General features: G+C 31.0%; 1 protein-coding gene across 1 annotated transcript; it reads left to right on the plus strand.

Annotated features, from left to right (window-relative positions):
• Positions 1 to 6,822: 6,822 nt before the first annotated feature.
• On the plus strand, positions 6,823 to 9,420 carry Smp_082330 (hypothetical protein; the record flags this gene model as incomplete). Its single annotated transcript, XM_018798218.1, has 2 exons — positions 6,823 to 7,340; positions 9,405 to 9,420. 2 exons carry the CDS (start codon positions 6,823 to 6,825, stop codon positions 9,418 to 9,420), a joined length of 534 nt encoding a protein of 177 aa, XP_018653182.1.
• Between the last annotated feature and the right edge of the window lie 733 nt (positions 9,421 to 10,153).

Raw genomic sequence — 10,153 nt, forward strand, 5'->3', positions numbered from 1 at the left:
GTATGCAGGTTGTGGAACAATTATCCGCCACGGGGAATAGGTGATAGTAGTGAAAGATAGCGAATTTATTCACGAATTAAATATTATTCTGTTCTCTACATATTGTGATTTAGTTAGATGAGCAGTATCGTACTATCTTTAACATCTATAGAGTTAATTCAAGGATTCTTTGAACTAAGTGACTTTCTTTCGAAGTTATTCATTTGTGTTATTAAAATCATAATTTATTTGCTTTGATAATGTTTAGTAAGACAATGAAAAATGTACGAGTGAAATTATTCAGCTTAGAATACTAAACAACTCATTAGCCGAAGTGGATGGTGGCTATCAGTGAAATCCAGGACGACCGTCTCATTCCATTTGGGACTCGTCATCATATTCTCAGTTAAATTAATGTTAATTTCTTATTCATATAATTTAACTATAATATTCCTCACGAAAAGGTCTCACTTATGAGTGCACATCGTTGACGAGTCACATACTAGGATGAAACAAATATTCAGTGATATATAAATTCAGACCAGTCTGTGAATCTGTGATAATTAGAAGTATTTGAATCATTGTACAAACTAGGAATTGCCGAAATAACTCATTCCAAGTCATAAGGAACTAGGTGTGCACAAATGAACGTATTGCATTTATAATTCAAAATCTGGCGGTCGTCAAGTACAAAGGAATCATTAATTCATACAAACACCATAGAATCTCAACTATGTAGCCTGCATTTTTATTAACTTAGCTCAGTTATAAACTTCATAGATCAATGCCACTTTTTAATCATATTTGTAAATACAAACTAAGATCATAAATCAATTATTTCACCACTTTTTTTCTCTCTTCTACTTTATCTTCTTCATGTACAGACTTTTGAAAATACTACTTCACCCTTGTTTTCCTCATTCAAAGCCAATAGATCGATTGATGGTTAATACATCCAGGTATATATGTGAATAAAACTCATTATAATGAAAGTAAGTCCTCTTTGAATGATTCTTATTTGAAATGATTTCGAAATATATTCATAGTTAGAATAAAATCAGTTGAGCTATGTCAGATTAAGTTGAATTGTTATGTTTTTAATGTTCTAGCAATTTCAGTCATTTTTTCTATTCATTCAATGAACTGTTGTATATTTGAGTGTAACTTCAAGAGAATGGAACTATTTGCAACTGTCTGTTATGAACAGACTCTAATACATACAATGAAATTTGAAAACGCTTTAGATAACCTTGATGAGTTTACAAGTCAATAAATAAGATGAGACATGCATTTGCTTGATTCAAATGCTTGTCACTGTCTAACTTCAGTCTATATATGATTATTTTTAATCCAATTATTTTTCATATCATTACAATCACCATTAAAAGTGACTTATGGGTATGGTCGATATACTCAAGTTGAACGTAACTAGTGTGACCCGCTAGTTTACATCGAAGCCAAGCTCCACATGTTAATACCTAACCTGGCTTACCCTATCTTGATCAACAGGTAATTCAATTTCCTCGACTTCTTCGTTACTATATAGTTTACGGAGTATTTAAATTATATTCGTCAACTTGTTAAATACAGCTTTCCTAGATATAGCTGTTATTAGGAAAGTCACCTTTCAAATGAAAGAGGAACGACGTTTTTATTAATTATCTGACATTTTGAAGTGTAACTTGTGTATTAAAATGATTTACCTCATTGAAATGTCAATTACCATTTTGCATTATATTGATAACACTTAACCTCACACAAAATAACGAGATAACATTTAAGAAAAAGAAGACAGTGATAAACAGAGTATTATCAGACAGAAAAAAGTTCGGTAAATGAATTATGTAGTGAGAGATACTGTTCAGTTAGAAATACAACCAACAGAAACTTCTTTCAGTTAAGAGAGCTCCATTGATTCTAATGAAGTCATGATTGATTTTGTCGTAAGCTACAGAGTTCCATTATCTATAAAATCTTGACCAATAAATGGTTATGGATCTTTAATGAAATAATCATGTTATTTATAATAACAGCACAAAAGAACACACAACAAGAACAATCTATTCTTCTCTTATTTGATTTCTCCCATTGACTAGATGATTCTAATGTGTTAATTCTGTTATCTCTTACGATGAATGTTTACTTATTCCGTCCTTTTCTATTCTTTCTTTCATTCATGTTATTTAAACACAAAAACAAACTTAATTTAGGCGCCTTTATTAATAATAGTACATCAGATACAATTGTCTGACTCATTATTCCTTTTCTGTTTTACGCTTACAATACATTATAATGGACGGAGAAAAGAATTCAATCTAATCTCATTTTCCTGCTTTTTCGGTCAGAACAAAGTAGAACAAAACATATATAATGAATGAACCAGACAAATCTTTCACAACATATACATATATTTATCCATTTCACAGAAACGGAAGCAAACTTTGTATTTCAGATCACTTATGTATATTTCATGAACCTTTTAAGCATATAGGTAAAAGAACACTAGCACACATAAATACACATAGAAGGGAACAGACAGTGAAAACAATGAATCATTCTTTCTGTGCTATATCGTATATAGTGTTAATTTTAAAACCTTTCCTTAGTTTTTTTAAGCAAAGATGGATAATGGCTAACAGTGGAGTTCCTTATTTTATTGTATTATCCTTTTTAGAACAAGGCAATATCACTAGTCACGTGTCTGAGAAAATAATATTTATCCTTATTTTATCTTTCCATTGTATATACCCTATCCTCGTCCTATGATCTGACATATATATATTCAAAAATCTATATTTTCTTACTGAGTTCAGTTTATCATTCCTTTTATTGTTTCTCCACCCCACGTCTTTTTTATCCCATCCATTTCATTTTTCCATTTGACTGGAACTTGGAAAGAATTGTACAGAAGGAGAATTTTTCTATTTTGATAAGATTAGATTCAGAGTTCATTAATAATAATAATAATATTAATAATAATATGATCGGTTTTCCTGCACAAACATATTTTATTTGATAAACAGTGGATAAGACAAAGAGGTAAAAAAAAATGACTAGTCTACCATAAAAATTTCTTTAAATTATGCCAAATATGTCAGATATATTAAAAAGTAGATGGTATTCAAATGTAAATGCATCGTTTTTAAACAAAAAATGAAAATAAGATAGTCCCATAGAACACAGAATCTAGTACATGAGTTCATTTTGGCATCATACAAATTATTAAAAAAAAATGATGCTACTAATATGATAAACCTACTGTTTCTCTTATTACTTGTCCAGATATATCATAAGACTGAAACTGTTTCATTAAGTTCAAGATAGTGTTTTAGTTTTTCCAAAAAATCAATACGGCTAATAAATAACCTCCATGCAATTGAAATCAATATTCCTTTCTAGAGATAAATAGAAAAGTAAAATGAAGGAGCTCTAATTCATTTTAGTACTTATTATTCGGACTTACTTGGAATTGTGTTACTTAGGATTCGAACCCAATACTGTTCGCTTCAAACGTCATCATGTTATCAACTGATTCTTGATAGTCACTTACCTGTGCAATGGAGTTAAGTTTAAATTCGCCTGGTATGGAGATGGTGTTTGAAGTGAATAGTACTGGGTTCCAGTCCCGGAATGGACATCGACTCTGAGATGAAGGTACATTCAGCTGACGAATCACAAATAGGATGAAACGGGCTTCCTGGATTCCACTGCTAGTTACTATCCATCATTCCTTAAAATGCTTGTGAATTAAGCCTATATCGAGGCAATACGTACAGTATGCACATATGCCAATTAGAGATTGACCAGTTACAGTCCTTAACATCAATGGGAAGATTCAAACGAACAGTATCATGTGAATTTAAACTTCACCCCATTGCACAAACAAGTGACTATCAGGACTCAGTATCTGAGAGGATAACGCGATAGCGTTTGAAACGAATGGTACTGGGTTAACATCCCAGAATGAATATCAACTCTGAGATGCAGATACATCCAGCTGACGAATCACAAATAGGATGGGACGCGCGTCCTGGATTCCACCACTATCTATCTTTGCTTATTATTCGAATTGTTCAAAAACATTAATTTTCCGCTTGCATTAAAAGTACACAAAAAATATAAAAAAATGATCAACTTTATAAATATAAACAACATCAAAAAAAAAGAAAAAAAATGCAAAAAAGAAAGTGGCATAAAAATTGAAAAAAAAAATTAAAAGTAAATACCCATTTACATTATTCATGTTTCACACTTGTATAAATGACCTTCATTTTACGGGCATGTTCAAATCTATTATACTATTCTATTCTTGTTTTAATAATAGGAGAAAATAATAAAATCAAATCAGTCAGTCAATCAGTCCGTCTAAATTGTTTTTGACCTTATATTAATCTTAATAAAGAAATATCTATGGAAAGAAAGAAAAAATTTTATCAGGTTGTATCTTGTTTGTTTTTTTGATTTTCTATAGAATAGTTCAGATCAAAAAAATTAAACTGAACTGTTTTTTTAGGGGGGGGGAGGGGGAATTTGTTTGTTTTTTTAAGTTTATAAGGTGAATACTTTTTATTTCGTTTATAAAATTGGTCTTACCTTACCTCACTTCTTCAATTTTGAATAAAAGAGAGATTATTTTATAAATTACTAATCTAATTAATAATGAGTTGTTAAAGGAGAATTTTTAAAAAATTTTTGCATTCGTACAGTTGTTAAGATTCACATTAACTATTGGAGTTAAGGTAGAATTTTATAGGTTGGTTTTTGAAAGCTAATTACATTTGATTGTAATAATATTTATATGAATAAGGCAGATGTTTATTATTCCCATTGAAATGAAACAGAAAGTAACTACCAATACTATTGTATTGGTTAACTTGTATGTAGATATCTTGGGATACTTCAGTAATTAGAATTGATTAATAATATATATTTAGTTTTATATAGTTGAAATCATGATTCAATTGAAGCAAGGCCACCATGGACAACCTGGAAGCACTGGACGGCCATTCCGTCCTATTGTGGAACTCCTCAGCAGTGCGCATTCACGACCCGCCTTGCGAGAGGAGTCCCACAGTAGGACGAGACGGCCGTCCAGTGCTTCCAGCTTTTCAATGGTGGTCTAGCTTCAGTTGAATCATGATTTCAACTATATAAAATCACTAAAATCTCCACAAAAACCCCCTTCCGATATATTTAATTATTTTATATTAATATAACTTATTTATAAGTAATATGTACCCGTTTTTGTTTTGAATAATACGGTTTGTAAGGAAGGTAACTGAGTTAGGAATTACTTATTAACTATTCAAATCATATTATGTGTAATAGTAAAATTCAAACTGTTATTCTATCCATATAAGAACTTTCGTTTAAATTAGAGCAAATAGTTTCACAATATTTGGATGCCGAGTTGATGTAAGACATTAAATAGTACGAATGTATTTCCTTGAAGAAGCTTGGACCATATTGCCAGGCGAAACGTTGGATTTACTTCAAATTCATTCGTTGAGAGTTTACAAATATATTCTTCCTATTTAATGTCTTACATCAACTCGGCGCCCAAATACTATGAAACTATTCGCTCGAATTTAGACGAAAGTTCTCATATATATCAGAAGGGTTTGTTGTAGATATTATAGTAATTTCAATACTTAAGATCATGAATCAATTGAAGCTAGATCATCATACAAACCATTAAAGCACTGGACGGTTGTTTCGTCCTAGAATGTAATTTTATCAAAGTTGAAACCATGTAATAATTTGTACTTTAAGTTTGTCTCTTATCTATTCGTCATTAGTATTATTGTTTTTCATTTTGAATAGTACTCTAAAAATTATGTCTCTATGAAAACTATGCATGAATTGAAGAAATCTTGTATTTTGTTGTTGTTAAGATTATTTCCATCAATATTATACATGCACATACACTTATACTACACGCACACATGCACACACACACAGAGAGACACACAATAGACTTGTACATTTATATAAGAACAAATATCAACATTGTTCTTTCGATTCAATTACACAACTACGTAAATTCATTCGTTTTATCAATGTCTATTTCTTTCTTTCCATTAGTTTAAGAAAATTTTTACAATCACCAATTCTTTATTATCAAATGAATTCAGACGTACATTTTCTCTGTGTGTGTGTGTGTGTGTGTGGGTATAAACGATGGATATTCGTTTAGATTTGTTATTTATCAGTCAGTCATTGATTATTTCTGCTGCTCGTGTAGAGTATTTAACTCTGTCTAATTCATCGAATTGGACTATTTACTCTTTTTTTTTTAAATCAGTGTCTTGTGTTGTTTATTCATTATCAATTTCTTTTGTCGAGTTTGGTGTAGATCCAATTACAAACACACGACTATTTGTGTGCATATCTATATTCATGTCTATTCGAGAATGCTTTTTTTTTGCTTGTGTGAACATGATTGAGTGAGCGGACGTATGAATGAACGAACGAACGAATGAATGAACGAATCATTCAATCAGTATATGGTACATAAATCAGAAAATGTCATGTATAAGCAAAATAGCACAGGAATAACAAGCAAATAAATGTGTGCTTACGTGTCAATGTATGTTTCTCATTAGTATTTATTGATGTTGAACAAACAAGATATAAGTATAAAGGAAGGAGTATTCTTAGTTTGCTTCAAGGCTAATAACTAAATGCTGATGAATATATTACATATATACATGTAAATGGATAGATATCTATGAATTCATGGTCTTATCTACCTAATTGATTATTATTATCGTTAACCTTAACAGTTCAAAATTATTTGATGATATAATATTAATACTACTACTAATAATAATACTATTTCATATGGATTATGATTTAATTCTAGATACATCAGGTATTTTGACGAATGTGGAAAATTCTCAACATGCAGACAGTGCAATACATACCTTGGTTAATAATAGTAATACTAATACTAGTATTCCTGGTGTGAGCACGACAAATACTGGAAATGATGATGCAGATGTAACAATGTGTATATGTCCAGTTTGTGGTTTCTCTGCATCATCTCCACGTAGACAAGATGAACATATGGAATTAGTACATGGTGATGTAACAGTATCTAATATTTTGACAACCAGTAATCTAACATCAATCACACCACCAACATCAACAATGATAACAATGAATCAAGAAAATTCTGATAGTCCTAAATCATCTATAAAATCTATGAAATTAGATTGGCCTATAGAAATGAATAATTCAACATCTTTTGATTTTTTTCAATCACATCAACCATCAATAAATTTACAACAATCAAATTATCATTCATATAATCCTTTTGCATTACAAGCATCATCTACACCACAACGTTTAAAATTTTGGTCAACTGAACCGGAACAAATGAATTCACCATTAACGACAACAACAACAACGACAACGGCAACTGAACAAATGCTTAAAAATCAAAAGTTAGATATTGCATATAGTAAAAATCATAATAACTGTTGCGTTACTACTATTACTACCACTAGTACTGCTAATACTAATACTAACAGTATGGGAGGGAGTATTGATAAATTGAAAGTAATCTCCACGAATACTGGTATTAATCCTGGTACTACAAGTACAACTCATACTACTGCGATGGTGACAACTACTTGTTCAAACAGTTCATCGACATCATCTTCATCACCTACAACAGAGATCCATTTAAAATTCAAAACTTCAAAGATGACAAATAATAATGAGATAAAAAAATCTGAGAAATCTCGATCATATTCATTATCCTTAAAAAATGGTAGATCTAAGGAAAAACAAAAATATTTCTCATTATCATCATCGTCGACATTATCCCTATCAACATCCTCATCACCATCTTCATTGTTATCAATAACAACATCTCCAACATCTATTACGACAATTACAACCACAACGGGAACAGGAACGGCGATTAAAGCAATCACACTTGGAGATGATGATGACGATAATCATCATCAACCGGTTGTGAAAAAAGTCGATTCAAGAAGACGTTATCGGTATGTTACAAGAAGTTCTTTAACACATACGTTTTTAGTTATTTCTACTTGTAGAAGTTACTTCACTTTGATTAGTCTAGATTTTTTCTTCACCAACAATATGTGCTATTATATTCGTTGTTATTACTAATGTATGACGCTGAATGATCTCTATGACTGGATAATGGCACAATGTCCTATTATTTATACTTGTTAATTGGCCATTTATTTGAATCTTAATGTGTGTTAGTCAGTGTTCTCATTAACATTTATTTATTAATCGAATTGATATAGCACTAAATTATTTAAATAAAGGGTTTTAGAAATCGCTACGTTTTCATAGTTTACATTGCGGACTAAGTTATACTGCAGTGAACGAGATCACAAGTGGGGACAAATGAATGCATTGGAACACAAAATTATAGAAAATCTTGGTAAAATCTGAGAACCATACAGTAATAATACCAATCAATTGTCTCAAACTGAACTTTTCCTTTTGCAAATGTCAATCAATCGTCTCAGACTTCATAATTCCCTCATTTCTATACCAATTGCTTTCTGTTTCTGTCCTTCTCTTCTCAACCTTCTGCTACTAGATATTCTATTCCTGACTAGATTTATATACTACTTATGTCGATATAAGTAGCACACGTCACAATACAACTACAGAAAACTGAAAAGCTGTATCAAATTTCTTAGCACGATCACACTGCGGTTTTTTGTCTTCAACTGTCAGGTTTCATTCCTGAGGCGTCTCATAATGACTTTTACTGATTGTATAACATAAGTCAGTCCATAATACAAACATGACTTAATAGTTATTTACATAACCAACTATTTTGTTCAATTCAGTGTTGTACTATTTAATCAAATAGTCAAAATAATTAAATATATTAGTTTGTTTACAATAATTACTCTATAATTACCAATGAATACTACTGATAATTCATTGTAATTTTAATGAATCATCTAATTTAAAAAAATAATTTGGAATTTTCTTAACATGAATATTGTTATCAGTCAAATGTTAAATATTCAATTATTATTTTTAATCTAAAGCAAAGTGTCAAGTGTGAATAGTCGTCAATTGTTTGGTTCTTAACATTTGTATTCACGAGTCACTTAAAGCCAGACTACCATGGAAAACACAGAAGCACTGGACGACCGTCTTGTCCTAGTGTGGGACTTCTTAGCAGCGCACACCCACGATCCCGCTCTCAAACAAAGAACTTTCAGTCTCGCGCGCGAACGCTTAACGTTTAGACCACTAAGCAGGCATCCAACGGTGTTAATGTCTTCAATGTCTTCTTAATAACTTTAACTAATCCATGAAATTGCGCCACCGTCCATTATTGTCTTCAGTGAGTAACTGCCTCACAACAGACATGATTGAAAAATATACAACATACTTAATATGCCTTTTTTGTTTAGGGTTACAGAATTTTAATTTGAGAATATCTTCTTATTCATAATTGAAAACAGTAATCACCTATGAATGACATAATTTTGTCAATAACATTTCATACATTATCGATCTGTTATGATGAAGGAACTACTTTTGAATATCTTGTTTACTTTACTTATTTTGTAAACAAATTGAGTTCATATTCTATAGTTTAATAATTTCGAAATAATCTAATCATAATAATATTTATTTATAATAAAGTTCATAACCTTGATATTTATTACATAAATTTGACCTTTGTTGGCAATATATTCCAAAAATATTTAGATGGAGTTTTGTTCTTTGAGCTGAATGGTTTGGTCGTGAATCTTTCATTGTTTTTTTGAATGATTGTTTACTTAAATCTTCTCATTGATATTTAGGACTGTAATTGATCAGTCTCTTATTGGCATATATGCATAAAGTGCGTATTACCTTGATATTGCCTGAAGTCACAAGCATTATAAGCAATGATGGATAGTAACTAGCAGTGGAATACAGGACGCGCACTTCGTCCGATTTGTGACTCATCAGCTGGATTTACCTGCATCTCAGAGTTGATGTTCACTCTGAGAATGCTAATCCAGTAACTTTCGCTTCAAACGCCATCGCGTTATCCACTGATTCTTGATAGTCATTTGCATGTGCAATGGGGTGAAGTTTAAATTCTCTTGGTATGGCTATGGCGTTTGAAGCGGATGGTACTGGGTTACCATCTCAGAGTGAACATCAAATC

This window comes from Schistosoma mansoni, chromosome 6 (genome assembly GCF_000237925.1).
Source record: "Schistosoma mansoni strain Puerto Rico chromosome 6, complete genome".
In the NCBI taxonomy this organism is placed as follows: Eukaryota; Metazoa; Platyhelminthes; class Trematoda; order Strigeidida; family Schistosomatidae; genus Schistosoma; species Schistosoma mansoni.